General features: G+C 53.8%; 1 protein-coding gene across 1 annotated transcript; it reads right to left on the bottom strand.

Annotated features, from left to right (window-relative positions):
- Nucleotides 1-7,413: 7,413 nt before the first annotated feature.
- Nucleotides 7,414-12,322, bottom strand: Aqp2 (aquaporin 2). Its single transcript, XM_052748931.1, has 4 exons — nt 11,774-12,322; nt 9,075-9,239; nt 8,313-8,393; nt 7,414-7,623 (listed from the first exon to the last, which is right to left on the bottom strand). The coding sequence occupies exons 1-4, from the start codon at nt 12,131-12,133 to the stop codon at nt 7,414-7,416; spliced, it is 816 nt and encodes a 271-aa protein (XP_052604891.1). The 5' UTR covers nt 12,134-12,322.
- Between the last annotated feature and the right edge of the window lie 3,744 nt (nt 12,323-16,066).

The raw sequence follows: 16,066 nt of genomic DNA, 5'->3' as shown, positions 1-16,066 counted from the left end.
GCTGCGGGGCTCTGCGCGCGGTGCGGCGGCGCCCACTCCGTGGCTGGCGGCCTGGCGCGGGCCGGGCAGGGGTGCGCTATATAGAGGGCGCGCGCCCCGCGGCGGGCAGAGCGCGGGGGGGCCGGGGGCGGCTCCCGTGCCCAGGGGCCAGCGCAGCGCGCACGGAGCGAGCCTGGCGGGCGCGCGCTCGCCGCCCCCGGCCCCGCGCGCCCCCGACCCCCCGCCCGCACAGCGGCGGACCCGCCCGGGCCACGTGACCCACGCGGCGGTGTAGGCCGGCCCCGAGGTCTGGGTCGCGCGCATCGTGCGCTCCGCGCGCCCTCCTGGCCGACGTGCGTGCCCGGGGCTCCCTGGGCTGCTGTCTCCGGTGGCACGCGGCTCTGGAAGTCCCTCTCGCCGGCCTTCACCTGCGGCCCGGGACGGCTGACGGTCTTCCCCTTTTCTGCTCCTCGGGCTTTGGGTCCAGCTCCTCCTTTTCCTCGCGCGACCGGAGCATCCTGACCCGGCTTCACCCACGGCCGGGCCAGAGTGATGCGACTCTCTGAGGACAGCGCCTCTTAGCTCCCTATCCGCCCGTGGCAGGGGCGGTCCGGCGATCGTGGGCCTCTCCCCGGTCCAGCCCGGCGGGAGCGGGGGCGTTGGATAGGGAACAGTGTCAGCCTGCCCTGCTCTTGGTAATCCTCGACGCCACGTGTAGCAGTGCCGGCTCTAGGCAGCAGGCTCTGGGAGACATTCTCCATGGCAGCCCTTGGGTACTCTGGGGTGGTGACGGATTTGGGCTTAGAGAAGAGGCCCTGAGATTGGGGTCAGAGTGAAGGGTCTTGGCCTCTCCTGGTTCCGACCCAGCTGTCCCTCACTTCAGGCCCCCACTTTCTTCTCTCTTCCTCCTCAGCCAGCCTCCGTCGGTCCATTTAAACCCTCATTTAGTTTTGGTCGCTCTCCAAGTGGCTGTCTGCTGTTGGTCTTTCTCCCAACGTGGCAGTCTCGGTTTCTCTCTCTCTGTCTCTCTGTCTCTGTCTCTGTCTCTGTCTCTGTCTCTCTCTCTCTCTCTGTCTCTCTCTCTCTCTCCCTCTGATTGTCCGTTCATCTCTGTCCCCCACATCACTAGTTTCTTCACTGGTATTTCTTTTTCTCCATCACTTTCTGTCCTTCTAATTCTCCCTCTTTCTGCCCGTCTCTCTGACTCTTGGTTTCTGCCTTTTTTCTTCCTTCCTTTTCCACTCAATCTATCGATTACTGTTTCTAGCTACTCTCTATTCCCCGTTCTTCAGTTTCTTTCAACCTGTGGATCTTCCTGTCTGCCCGTCTCTGTCTCATTTTCCTAGGTCTGACTGTCATACATGTCTTTCTGGCCCCCACTCCCACCCGCATCGAGTCCTTCCACTCTTGGATTGGGCAACCCATTTTTCTAGTTCCCGGCTCCCTCTTGTCCTTGTCTTTCCCCTCTGGGCTTCCAGACCTCCACTGCAGCTCTCAGCCCTCCCCAGGTTGGTTGGTATGTGTGGAAGGAGGCTGGAGGGCTTTCCAGGGCTTGAGGGCAGGGCAAGGACCCACCCTCAGGATCCCGGGAGGGGAGCTGCATCCCCTCTGTCCCCCCACCCCCACCCCCAATTCATGCTTGGCCACTTTGCATTGTTCCAGCCATAGAGCAAGGTTCAGGAACATCATCTCATGCTATGAGCCATTTTAAAAGCCTCCTCAGGCAATGGAGTCCTAGGGTCCAGCAGGGGAAGAGTGTCCAGCAGGGGATGAGAGGAGGCACCTACACCCTGGAGGAGGGACTCCGGGCCAGGTGGCAGCTAAGGGGCCAAAGAAAACAGGGCCAAAGAAACCCCGCTATTGTTCCCCATTCTGCCTGACATTTCCTGCTGAGCGGCTCCTCCCCAACGGCTCCAGTCAGGTGAACTGTTCTTTTCTCTGTGGGGTTGCAAGGCTATGTCCCCAGCAGGGCACGGTAGCTGTAATCAGGATTTTCTTCAGGGCTTGGGGTTCAGACTGGAGAACAGTCACCTCAGAGACCTTGAGGCCAGAAGTCTTTCTTTCTGCAGCACTTAATTTGCCTTCCCTAGGCACCCTCCCTCCCCCGCTTTTTTTTTTTCTTTCATTCTCTCTGCCCGGGCACTGTCTTCCTGAATCTATAGGTCTCACAGTCTGTCTTAGAGTGGGCAGGACTCAAGTGCTCCCGGGAGACAGACCCATCAAAGAAAGTTCCTGCCTGAGAATTTGAGCTTGCTCTTTCCCAGCTAACGAAAGACTGGAAAGGTCAAGAACTTGTTCTTGCTGAGAATATAGCTCAGTGGTGGGGCCCCTGCCTAGCATATGTGGGACCCTAAGTTCAATTCCCGGTGCTGGGGAGGAAAAAAGCTAGTCTGGGCCAGGCATGGTAGCTCACACCTTTCATTCCAGCCTTTGGGAGACAGAGGCAGGAAGATCTCTGAGTTCCAGGCCAGCCTGGTCTACATAGTGAGTTCTAGGTCAGCCAAAGACTACACAGTGAGATCCTCTCTCAGAAACAAACAAACAAAAGAACTAGTCCTTGCCATTTTATGGATTAAAATATAGGTTGGAACTGTCTCTACTGTGCAAGTGATTTAATTCCAAGCAACCTTGTGAGAGGACCAGAACTCAGGCTGGCACAGTGGCCTAAGATGGAGGCCACAACTTGCCACACAGACTTGGTCACAAGGAATGGCCTTGGTGTAACCAAAGGAGGCCTCCATCTGTCAAGGTCCCCCCAAGGGGCAGCCGGTTCTGTTTCCAAGGCTTGTGTCTGAGGCCTTTCCATCTCTAACTGTCAGGGTCACCAGGTCCCTTACTGGAGAAATGATGGGACAGAGCTACTGGCAAAGTTATGGGGATGTTGGAAAGAGAAAGGAGCCCTTCACCCCAGAGTCTGGGTGGAGCCTCTTACTAGTTGAAAACCGAGAATTCCAACACAGTTGACAACATTTGCTTAAGGCCCTTCTCCTTTCCCAACCATAAACCCTCAGTTTTCTAGTCTCTCAGGAAAGACTCCATTTACAATGAAAAGATGTTCTAACCAGCTGGTGAAATCGTGATGTCTATTGGCGGTTCCTTATCTCATAATCCCACCCAAACCACCTCAGGAGCTACTTTATAATCTATTATAGACACGGGACTCAGACTAGCTCAGAGTCAACAATTCCAACTTAATTAACATTTGCTTAGGACTCTTCCTTCCCGGTTGCAAACCTGTAATTTTCTAGGAATCTCACCAGAAACACCCTTTACAGTAAAACAGTACATTCTAAGCCCCCTTGTGCAACCCTAGTGGCTTCTGGTTTTATTTTATCAGAATGTAATCCTACCCAAGGCCCCTCCAGAGTCGCCCTGAAATCTCATTTATTGAAGAAAAACAGTTTCTCAGCAACTCTTTGAACATCGCCAACATGTTCTATTTGGCGACTACTTAGGCGTTTCATGGGGACTCTTCATTGAGAAGCCCATACACTCAGGTAGTTCTCATTTTTCTTTTCACACACTCCAACTCTGCTTCAGACTGGCTTCTCCTGGAGTTCTTTTCTGTGTCAGAGCCAAGGATCCAATCTGAACTAAAGACTAAGGGAACTCAGGCACTTGTGGGGGACAATGGGGCTGTGGTCCCGTCCCCGCCACTGTTCTCCTAGGTACTGTATTTTAGAATTGGGGGCTGGAGAGATGACTCCATGGTTAAGAGCACTGGCTGCTCTTCCAGAGGACCTGAGTTCAATTCCCAGAGCTCACATGGCGGCTCACAAAAGTCTGTAACCCAGTCCGCGAGATGTCCTATTCCGGCTTCCGTGGACACCAGGCACACACATGGTGCACAGACATATATGAAGGCAAAATGTTCATAACACATAAGATAAAATGAAAGTAATAATAATAATAAGAAGAAGAAGAATTGTCTTTGCTCTGTGCACTCAAGGTCTTGAACTTCCTGCTCCAAAGGAAGTTCCCTGGGAACTTTTGGACAGGGAAGAGTGTCTTCCTACCTGTGGCAAAGGGGCTAGCATCTCTCAGAGAAAGGCTCTTCTCCCATCTCTCCTAATATAGGGACCTCTAGAAAGAGGGACTGTCTCTGGCATGTGGACTAGACTGACCACTTTTCATATATTTTTTGGTTTTTTTTTTTTTTGGTTTTTCGAGACAGGGTTTCTCTGTGTAGCTTTGCGCCTTTTCCTGGAACTCACTTGGTAGCCCAGGCTGGCCTCGAACTCACAGAGATCCACCTGGCTCTGCCTCCCGAGTGCTGGGATTAAAGGCGTGCGCCACCACCGCCCGGCTTTTTTGGTTTTTTTGAGACAGGGTTTCTCTGTGTAGTTTTGGTGTCTGTCCTGGATCTCGCTCTGTAGACCAGGCTGGCCTCGAACTCACAGAGATCCGCCTGGCTCTGCCTCCTGAGTGCTGGGATTAAATGCGTGCACCACCGCCACCCAGCTAGACTGACCACTTTTAAGTTGTGGGAGAGAGAAAAGATTTATTGACAAATGAGCATTTATTGAGTGTTTATTATATGCAAAACACTGTGTTAGACAAGACCAAAAGGGAAAGATGGTAAGAGAAGGCCTTGCCTCCAAAGAGCTTACACTCTGCCTGAGAGGTGTGGTATACATGCAGGACCACAGCTTAAAGACACAAACATCAAAGCAACTGGTAGATGTATGAAGTCACTCTGCACAAAGTGGGAAATGGGGATGTACGTGCTGTGACAGGTGATCAGCTACTTCCTGTCAGCCCAGAGCTGTGTGTCCCAGCTTGGGGACCTGGAAGTCTGTCTACCTGCCTCAGTGCTGTCCTGTGTCTGTCTAGTTTGGGTGTGTCTGACCTCCACCTTCTTGACTGGGTGCTCTTCAAGGGCAGGAACCTTCCATGAGTCCTTACATCATTTCCTCCTGACCCGGTCACCACCCTCTTCAAGGATCTCTGTCCACTACACGATATGGACTTGAACCTGGCTGGACCAGCCTAGCTGAGTGTTCTGGTTTCTGTCAGGGGCTCTCAGGAAGAGCCTAGGGCTCGCCTCAGTGGAAAGATATGGGGTTTTGTGTAAGACGGCCTGGGTCCATGTCTTGGCTCTGTTGTGTCTTATCCATGTGTCTTTGGCCAGCCTTTAGGGCCTCAGTTTCAGAATGAAACGGGAAAAGATGCATCTGCTCTGCCTGTCTCATGAGGTTGGAATGTTAATGGAATTGCTTGGAAATAGTAAAGCCTTACGTGGCTGGGGGCTATGGCCCTTCCTGAACCCAACCAAAGGTTTCCATTGATTTGAGTTAATACATAGGAAGTGGTCAGCACTGGTACTGGTACACAGAGGAGCCCCATCACTCTTACTCCCCGATTCGTCCATCATTTAGGCTCCAGTCTCGGGGAGGATGTGATTCAGGAAGTGGTTCAGACACATTCTTGACCTTTAAGAGGGGTGTGTTGGGAGTCAAGTGGGGTGGGGATGTGATGCCCTGATGCTTTGAACTTTCAGGGTAGTGACCGAGAGGCAGCCCCAGAGGTCTTCCTGGCAGCTGTGAGGTCAAGCCACTGTCACCCGCTGTTGGAGTGTGGGAGAGGGTCCTCTCCACAGCCTGTGTGTCCATTGCAACTCTTCTTGCCTCCAATGGGAAATTTGGTCAAGGAGACAGAAAGGTCACAGATTCAGAGATTTTGCTTGTGTCTGGTCACATGAATGGGGTGTTGGAGTGTGAGGCTGGTGTTGGGGACAGATGCACTCAGAAGCCTTGAGAGTGTGGGGGTGACAGAGAACATGGAGAAGGGGCTCCAGGGTGTGAGCCTTAGACTAGCTAGCAGCTGCAGAGAGAGAGGAAGGGTGGCTGACGGAGGAGGTGGAAGATTGCCAGCATGCAGGCAATAAGGAAAGTCTCAGCGCCTGGACCAGGAAGGGGCCAGCAGCAAACCCAGCTCCTTCTGTCTGGACCTTGGGGCTCTAGGGCTCTCATTTGCTTTAACTACCAATTATAAGAAGTAGAGAAAGTTCGAGGTCTGACCTCTTCATTCTGCCTTCGCCTACTGGAGAGGGCAGCAATAAGGAAAATGAGCCTAACACTGCGGGGAGGGTGGTGACACTCACAGTTCACACAGCGTCTTATGTGCACCCTCTCACTTAATCCCACTTTAATCTCACTGGAGAACCCTTGCCCTGCTCTGGGCATTTAGACGCCTGGGTTCTAGACTCTGATCTTCCCCTGCCTGGTCCAGTCACTTCCTTTCTCTGATCCCGGGGAACAGCAGACTACAAGTAGGTCGGCACACAGCAACTGCCCGGCAGTGGGAGCTGGAAGAGGGTGGAGCACAGCGCAGGGAGGAAGGAAAGACAAGAGGAAACAGAGATTCCTGAGGAGGAGGGGCAGTCAGGGCTGGAGGGTGTTGCTCGGTGCCTGTGGTCGCATGCCTGAGCACCTTGCCCTGCCAACCATAGGCATGCCTGTGTGCCGGGCTCCAGGGCTCACTTGCGAAACTGAGTGTCTCCTTTCAAGCAGTGTCTAATTGCAAATCTCCCCCTCTCCCAGGACAAAAGCTGGGGCCCTACGGAAGGTTTTTGTTTTCTTTGCCCAAGTGGAAGACTAATCTTTGGGTGTGTGTGGGCTCCCTGGGGAAGGGAGTCATATATACACTTATATGCCTGTCTCCCCTCTCCCCGTTGAAAAGTCCTCCCTCGGGGCAGAAAGAAAGTCCTTGGATACCTAGTCCTCCCTTCTCCAGAGGTCATGTCTAGGGGACTTGTTCTCTAGTCAACACGTTCCTTCCAGCAATGAGTCCTGGCCAGTCTTTGGGCCGAGGATTGCTACTTGGTGGAGTCTTCCCAGAGGGTCGAAGAAGAGGTTGGAAACCAGCCCCCCACCCCTTCCTGGGCCTGACTTGCTAGGAGGACTCATCCTTAGCAGAGGAAGTGGATTTATTGCAGGTGCAGGAGGAGGCAGCCAAAGCGGGAATGAGAAGTCCTCGGGCCCTGCATCACTATGGGCATTGAGGGTCACACTCAGGCACACTCAAACCCTGCAAAGCGAGGAGAGAAGCACGCAGAGCACTTTTACACCCGAACAAAACCAGATACCAGCCACAGGCCCCCAAGGTGGTCTCTATGCACGTCTCCCCCAGTACCAGGTGCGGGCTCTCGGTCTCCCGCCCGCCCGTCCGCCTGCGCTCCCTCCCCACTGGCTTGGTACCCCAAGTTCCTGGTTCCCTGCAAAGGGCGAGCCGGATGGTCGCTGGGGCCAAGGCTTCGGGGTGGGGGTTCTGCCAGGCTCCCGGGAGAGCCCCTTCTTGAGGCTCACTGCGCTCGCGGTCGCTGGAGCAGCCGCTCTGCACTGGGGGCCGGCGGCGGCGGGCCAGGGGGAGGAAGGGGGCGGCGGGCGGCCGGCGGGGCGGCGATCCGCAGCGGTGCGGGGCGGGGCGGGGCGCTCAGGCCTTGCTCCCGCGCGGCAGGCTCTGCGGGGAGTGGAGCTCCACCGACTGCCGCCGCCGCACCTCGCGTTCCTCCCAGTCGGTGTCGGGCTCCAGGCCCTTGAGCACCGCCAGGCGCTCCTGCAGGCTTTTGGCCGAGGGGAACAGCAGGTAGTTGTAGAGGAGGGAGCCGAGGATGGCGCCCACCAGGGGTCCGATCCAGAAGACCTGGAGGGATGAGAGGAGGGGTTCTGGCACCGACTCACCCAGCCCGTGGAACCCCCCTGGACACGCTGCTGTCCAGGCTGTGTAGGAACCGGCCCTCGGGTGCCTCTGATGTTGTGAAGACTGATGCAATAGCATGAGCTGCTAAGGGCCACTTGTTAGTGTCGGGGGCGAGTGGGTACATTCTTAAGCCGGCTGCCTGGCTGTGAGTCCTGATTCCACCACTCGTGTGGACTTAGACAACTCACTTTCTCTGAGCCTGTTTCTTTTCCTTAAAAGAATGCTCACTTCCTAGAGATGGGGCAGTTAAACGGGCTACGGTTTGCAAAGCTCGGAGAAAAGGGCCCAGCACATACCAAGCACTATGGTTAAGCATGAATATCATTTACTGGGTTCTGAACGCCAGGCCCTGTGTTATGGAGATAAACTCGCTTAATTTCCCCAAGAAAGCCAATAAAATACTGACTGTTATCTTCATTTATAGCAAGGGACAGGGGAAGACAGAATCTTTGGCACAGCTCTGGAGGGTGGAACAAGGGTTTCTCAGGGCCTCGGGACAAGTGCAGAGGCATTGAGAAGTCCACCCACCCCTCCATCCCTCCGACCCCCACCACACATAAATCTATTGTAGCCCCCCAGTGTCTCTCTGGGATGGTTTCTAGGAATGGGGAAGGCAGGGGTTTGTCCATTACCCAGTGGTCATCAAACTTGCCGGTGACGACTGCTGGAGCCAGGGAGCGCGCTGGGTTCATGGAGCAGCCAGTGAAGTAAATCTGTAGTGGGAAGTGAGCATAGAGAAGAGGATAGCACATCCTCATCCCCCTTTCCAGTGCTTGGGAAGCTCAGACTCAGCTTAAAGTGAACCCATGAAAGGTGGGGCCAGTGGCACACATCTTTCATCCTAGCACTCAGGAGGCAGAGGCAGGCAAGATCTTGGTGAGTTCAAGGATAGCCTGGTCTACATACTGAGTTTCAGGCCAGTCAAGGTTACATAGTGAGACCCAGTCTTAAAAAAAAAAAAAAAAAAAAAAAAAGCAGAGCCAGGCCATGGTGGTGCACACCTTTAATCCCAGCACTCGGGAGGCAGAGGCAGGCGGATCTCTGTGAGTTCGAGGCCAGCCTGGTCTACAGAGCAAGATCCAGGACAGGCACCAAAACTACACAGAGAAACCCTGTCTCAAAAAACAAAACAAACAAACAAACAAAACAAAAGGTGTGTGTGTGAGAAACCTGTGGGTGATTAATTCCTGGGCTTGTATTTCTTGAGACTGGAGGGCTATCTACGCTTTAGGGGTGTCTGGGAGCCAGAGCTTCAGATTATGTGTCTTCCTTGGGCATTCTGTGTGACTGTCCCTCTGGAGAGTTGTATGTGTCTATCTCTACAGTGTCCCATGTGGATATTTCTTTGGGAGACATGTATGCTTTGGTTCTTGGAACCTGTGGCCATGACTTACCCCAAGGAGGTGGCCCAGGGTGACAGAGAAACCAATGGAGAGAGCAGGACTGCCCAGGTTGTCACTGCGTCGCTCGTCCGTGGAGGCGAAGATGCAGAGCACCAGCTGCATGGTCAGGAAGAGCTCCACGGTCACCCCCTGGCCTGCTGTTGCGTTGTTGTGGAGCTGGAGAGAAAGAGACAGAAACAGAGAGAGAGAGAGAGAGAAAGAGAGAGAGAGAGAGAGAGAGAGAGAGAGAGAGAGAGAGAGGATGAGTGCTCACACTGCCTGCCTCTTCTTTCTGCTCACCTGCTTTTGGCTCCATTGAGAAAACTACCCCTTCTACCTTACTATAACCACTGCCCCTGCTGGGTCCTGGCCCCAAGGCTGGGGATGGACCCGGACAGCCTGGGGGTGGGAGGTAGAGCCCAGAACCTAACAGATGAGGAGGCTGAGGTCTGTGAGAGGAAGGAGATGCTGCAATTCAGATTTAGGGGAGGGGTCTGATTGCAGCAGGAAACTCTGGGACTGGGAACACAATGGTCTGGATCTCTAGGTCACACTGATGCAATGGGATGCCGAGGAGATCAATCTTCCTGTGGTCCCACGGTCAAGGAACTTATAGTCTGGTGGGTCACCTCTGCCTTCCCTTCTTTCCATTGTCTTCAGACTTCCGTCCCCAGGGCTGCTCCCTGCACAATCTGTGGAGGCTGGGGGGGGGGGGGGGGTTTGACTGATGAAGGTAGGGTGCCCGTGGTCACTGCAGCCTCTGCTGTGGGTAAGCAGAGAACTTGGGGGCTGAACTGAGAGGCCGTTTCATAACCTGGCCGCACCCAGTGCTGGATTTCTCCTGGGCTTTGTCATCCTGTCCCCACGCCCTGCCCTCTGGGGCTGAACACTGCACAGGGCGTACCGGTGACAATTCACAACTCCCACTCTCCTTCTCTAGGTCCTGAGCTCCTAGTCTGGTGCTTCAAGGTTTTTCTAGGGTCTAGCCTCAACCTCTACTATGCTACAGCCTCCTAGAGACAGGAAAGAGGACTTGGGACTGCCACTTCTGACTTGCTGGGGGACTGTTTGCTTTGGTCTCAGTGTCTCATTCTGCAAACGTGGATGATAAAACCAGTCCTGGAGGATTGGGGATGGCGGGGCGAGCCTCTAACCCCACTCTTGCTGGCAATGGTTGTTCGAGGAGGATGGTCGAGATGTGCGTCTGATGTCACATAGCCAGGGCTGTTTCTAGATGAAACTGTTTACTGCCTCCATGATTTGGGCCCACTGAGTGCTGGATTGAAACTATAGGGTGGGGAGACCTCAGAACTGAACTTACGGTGCTATATCAAGGCTAAGATAGTATGTGGCCTGGCATAGGGCAGATCTGCATCAGTGGCAACTTCCTGGGGTCCAAGCTGACTCTTGGTGGCATCCTCAGAGAACACTGAGCAGCTTGGGTGGTCACTGGCCTCTAGCCTCAGGGCAAATGACTGCTATTCCAGACAGGCAGGGTTCCCTCTACCACTCAGGATGGGTCCATGCAGAGGACCAGCCTGTAATGTTGACTGCAGGGTAGGCTGGGAAATGGAGGACAAGGTCTGACTGTTCCTTGGGACCTTCCTGCTAGAGAAAGCCTGAGGGATGCTCTCAGGAAGTTCTCCTTAGACTCTAGCTGGATGTCTGCCTGCTGTAAAACAAACCCATTTGATTTTCAATAGAAATAGACACACTCCATCTCTCACCTCGGCCCCTCCAGCCCTTTTGACTCTAGGTGCCCAGTCTCACTGTATTTTTCATCTTGAAGAAGAGTGCTCCCGAACCAACGAGCCTCTGTTCCTCTCATGAGGAAAGCCACTTCTTCAGATGAGGAGTGTGTGTGCAGGGCCGAGGGACTGAGGAGGGGGAGAAGGAGGGAGAAGGAGGCGAGAGGTTCTTGCTTTCCTGGTTTGGGGTAGGGGTACAGAGTGCGGGTTGTGCTGAAGAGATCCCTAGATTCCTAAACCTGTACAGATTGGAGAGGAGAGGGACCATGGCTCCATCTTCTCTCAAAGTGCCCCAGGTGATGTCCACCACCATAGCATGAAGGCATCACCGGTTGGCAAGCTCCAGGAGTCTCCCTGCCCGCTTCTGTCAGGTTCTGGTAATTCTGGCATGAACAAACTCTAGAACATTTGACCGACCGCTTCCCTTCCCAGGTCTGTTTCTTGGTTTTCGAGACAAAGCCCAGACGATACTTAGGACAATTGGTTGAGGGAGAGATTATGGGTTTTGTAGTTGAATCAGGGTTTGAGGATTTAGTGGCACCCTGCCCCCTTGCCCCCCACCGCCTTGAGCCTGCCCCTACCTTACAGAGCTGTCAGTGTTTGGCTCATGAGGAACTGTTCCGTCCTCACAGTCTGCGCTGTGGAGATAACCTCTTCCCTTCCTCTCTAGACCTTTGCAACTGCACCCTGAAGTTCCCGAGGCCCCAAAGGCCTGTTTGTCCACACTAGGGTGCTGTCCGGCTGCACTCTACCCTAGTCCTCCTCAGGAGTCCAACAGGAACCCAAGCCTGCTCTCCTGGCACAGGATTCTGCTCCTGGTGACTGGGTGGCTCTCAGCTCTCCTGAGGTAGCTGTGTTTCAAGTCACAGGCTGTTTCCCCACTCAGCCTGTCCCACACATCTTATCCTGCAAAGCTTCTCAGCGTCTGCCCCTCCTAGAAGGGGCAGAGCTCAGGCTACTCACAGCATTGACAGCCAGATCCCCGCGGATTTCTACTGGAGTAATCTCATGGAGTATTGCCGCCCCGGCCACAGCCCCCAGCAGCTGGGCCGCCACATAGAAAGCAGCTCGAAGGAAGGAGACGTGGCAGCCCACGAGGCAGGCCACAGTCACAGCAGGGTTGATGTGGGCCCCGCTGACGTGGCCCAGAGCCTGAACCAAGGTGCCGATGCCCAGGCCAAAGGCCACGGCGATCTGGAGCACAGAGGGTGGGGAGCTGGCCCACTCGAGGGCTGAGCCAAGGCCAAAGAAAACGAAAAGGAGCGTGGCCAGGAACTCGGCCAGCACGGCCCGGGAGAAGGCTATGGATCGGAGTTCCCACATGCTGCTCAGCCTTCGGAGCCCCGGCCACGGGGGTGGCTTTTCCTCACCCTCTCTCTCTCTTTCTGTCCTCTCTTTTCTGGGCCTCTGCGGAGGCTGGGCCTTGGGCACTTATAGGGCCTTTCTAGCCTGGATTTGGACACGTGGGGTAGAGGAGGTGTGTCTGCCCATACCACGCTCTCCCATGGTGGCCTTGCCCCCACCCCTGCCCCTTCCCACCCAATGGCCTATCATACCATCTTGGCCTTCACAGCTGACTAATGTTCTCCTCATTAATGAATTCCAGATAAGGATTGACGTCCCCTGTTTTCCCTGTTTGTTCCCTCAGTTACCCCAGGGAGCTGCCCCCGGGCCTCCCCGGCCCCCACAGTGACCCCCACCAGCACCAGTTCCTGCAGAGGAGACTCTGTCCGCTGACCTTCTCATTGGCTAAGAGGCTGGTCAAGGAAGGGGCAATGCCTCATCCAAAACGGACTGCGAGGAACTGTCGGAGCTACCCCTCCGCAGGCTGGACGGTCTTCCTTCTGGAAGGGGATGGAAAACAACTGGATGACCCGTGACAAATTTCCAAGGGGGAAAAAAAAATCTCGGGCTTGCTTTCTTGCAGTTAATTGCCCATAAGTCATTACGCTTCTCCTTCCCCCGGGAACCCCGGCCAGAGAGTAACTCACACTGCCTGGAGCCCAGGGTGGCTCAGTGACCCTGAGACCCTGGTCCTGCGTGGTGGAATCACCTGAGGAAGATGGGGGCTTCTGCTCAGCAGCCCTCACACCTGTCTCTGAGATGGGACGTTTCTGGTCTGTCTCTATCAGTGAGACGCTAAAACTGTCTCATGGGACAGAGAGTTGCATGAGTACAGGGCCTGGCTCTCAGGAGGAACTCAGGTGCTGTCAGCCATTGTGCATGCTGTTTGCATTTTGAGGCAAGCAGGTCCCCGAATTCAGAGTCTCTGAGGCTTCAGCAGACTCCATATACTAACCCCCCTTCAGCTCAGAGCCACCCTCGCCACAGAAAGAAGGCATTTCTGTGGCATTTCCGTGGCACAGCTAGCCCTGTAGGCCCAAGGAAGCCAAGGTCCCTGCTAGTGACTCTTCGGTTTTGGTGCCACTCAGCTTGGTCAGTGTTCAGGTGAGGCCACCCTGCTGTCACAGCTGCTGCAGCTGTTGAGGCCTAGAAGATGGGCCCACCTCAGGCCTCTTCCTTCTTTGGGGGATCCAAAGGCGTGTGGGCTCAATGTATCTAGTCTTCCTGGCTGGCAAGAGCCCTAGGAACAGAAATTTGGGAGGGACCGATGAGTGTAGAGTGGAGGGACTTATGCTATGGTTAAAGGGGGAAACTGAGGCCAAGGGAGGGCCAGTTAGTTATCCAAGGTGTCCCAGAAGATTGGTGGCTGAGCTGGGCCGAGAACCTAGTGTGAAGCATTTTCCATGACGCCCTCCACTGCTGAGGCCCGCTCTGAGCCCAGGTCTTCTCACCTGGACGATGGTGGCAGTGGTGTTTCCCCTACACATTTGTTTTCAGAATGTAGCAAGGTGCACAACAAACATGCATGCACATACGTAACACATGCACACACGCGCACGCACACGGGGGCACACACACGCACGCACGCACGCATGCACCCCATACATGACCTGTTACTCCTACTGGTAAGGGAGGAAGATGAGAACGAGGAGGAAGAACCCACAGATGACGCTGACACACAAAAGCTCTAGGAGAACTGGGAGCCTCACAGGGCTTGGGCCTCAGACAGCGCTTGCACAAGGTACCTGCTCCCCAGGTGCTCCCTGCTCAGAGTCCCCGCTCCCCAACTCAAGGCTCTCCAGAGACAGTCAGAGGTGAGGGTGGTAGAGCCCTGTTTTGAGAAGAGTACCTGTGACTCAGTTTCCTCCTTAGCATACCCAGACTTGGCACACCAAAAGGGAGGAGGACCCCTCCTAGAAAACGTATCTTGACTGCATCTTGACGGTATATGCTATCTTGGATGTACTTTCTCCCTCTATACCCTCAGTCCCTGCCTATCTCAGGTGTCACCGGAAAACCCTCAGGCCTTATATGAGCTGAAGTTGTGACAGTTCCCCCAACCCACCCTTGACCATTGCCTGTGTGACCTTTGGTGAGCCACATCCCCTTCTGGTCTATACCTTACTTGTGATCCTGAGAGCAGCATTTACTGGTTCTGATCCCAGACATCACTGCCCGTGACCAGCCCAGTGTCCTGATAGACCCAGAATAGACGTCTACCATGTCTTCTGCCCTGTGCGGCCCATGGAACCTCACCACAAATTTGTGAGGGTTTTGCTACATATCCATATTTCCACGGGGCTAGGGGTGTGGCTCCGTGGGAGAGCCTAGCACATGTGAAGCCCTGAGTTCCATTTCCCACGCTGAAACAAGACACCATGGTACCTGTCTGTGGGTCTCCTTTCACAGCCTGGAACGTGAAGCCCACAGGGACTGTGACTTTCTGGAGCTGTCAGAAATATTCTGGTCTGGCCAAGCCAGGGAGGAGCGGGAGGGCAGCTGTAACTGCTCGGCTGGTGCTCTGGCATTGCGCTCGGCCTTCCCTCCAGCCGGGGAGGAAGGAGCGTTCCTACCCCAGGCCCCAGCCTCCTGTGTGGCTTTGGGTGCAGCAGTACTCTCTGAGGCCACGGCTTGTGTTTGCTTTTGTGTTTGCCCGCCCCCTCCAGCTTCCTAAATTGTGGCCCACAGACCTGAATGAGGGGATCATGGCAAATTTGGCAACAGTAAAAGGTTTCAGAATGTGCAAACAACCAAAAACTTAATTCAAAATCAAATGTCTAATGGAGTGTAAGTGTTTTTGGTGGGCGACCTCACTGCGGCCTTGGTTCTGTACACGACTCATGCACTTTGTGTGCGCCTGTGGCACCTCCCAAGGCCACCAAAACCCTGCTCCAAACTCCTGGGTGAGATCTGAGATTGCTGTGTTGTGAATTGCAGTGTTTTTACTGTACATACTTTGTTTTTCTGTGCTTATAGAAATGTAATGGTTTAATTATGAAAAACAAAGACTTTAGTGTTTTCCTACCAACTTTTTCCAGCGTGTACCATTCCAGATTATATCATGTTAGAATGTTTGATTTTAGAAAATTGCTGTTTGGGGCCTGAGGAGATGCTCAGTGGGTGCTCCTCATACACGTTTGAATCCCCCATATTCTCATTACAACCAGGAGAGCATGGTAGCCTGCCTGTAATCCCAGTACTGGGTGGGAGACCGAGAAAGGGCTCCTCAGGGCAAGCTGACTAGCTAGAGGAGCCAAACTGGTGAGCTCTGGGTTCAGGGAAAGACCCTACCTAGGAAAGAAAGTGGAGAGAAATCAAGAAGGTATCCAATGTCAGTCTCAGGACTCTATACACACATGGTTGCATGTGCACACGCACACAAACACAAAACCACACACCATGTACACACACAATAAAAAAGGAAAAAATGTGCTGTTTAACTGGACATGGTAGCACATATCTGTAATCCCGGCACTTGGAAGCCTGAAGTAGGAGAATCAGGAGTTCAAGCCCAGCCTGGGTTAAAGAACAAGTTCAAAGCTAGTCTGGGCTACATGAGACTCTGTTCCAAAACACACACACACACACACACACACACACACACACACACACACACACACACACACGTATACACGCACACACGCACGCACGCATGCACGCACACGCATAGATAGATAGATAGATAGATAGATAGATAGATGATAACAAAAGCTGCTATTCATGTGGTTGACTTCCAAAAAAAATTGCTCAATGGATTTGTCTTGCTATGAGGACAGAATGTCTGTCCAATGATTTCTGAACTTACTCTAAACCACTGTTTTGTCTTACATATTTATATGAACCAATGTTCTCATATTGACCATTATAAAATCCAAATAGTAACTAAATCTAGAAAACATTAAAGATGTACAT

The sequence above is a fragment of the Peromyscus californicus genome, unplaced genomic scaffold (assembly GCF_007827085.1).
Source record: "Peromyscus californicus insignis strain IS unplaced genomic scaffold, ASM782708v3 Scaffold_20__1_contigs__length_68692818, whole genome shotgun sequence".
Classification (NCBI taxonomy): Eukaryota; Metazoa; Chordata; class Mammalia; order Rodentia; family Cricetidae; genus Peromyscus; species Peromyscus californicus.
The sequence above is the reverse complement of the archived record's forward strand: the minus strand, read 5'-3'. Positions and strand labels throughout refer to the sequence as shown.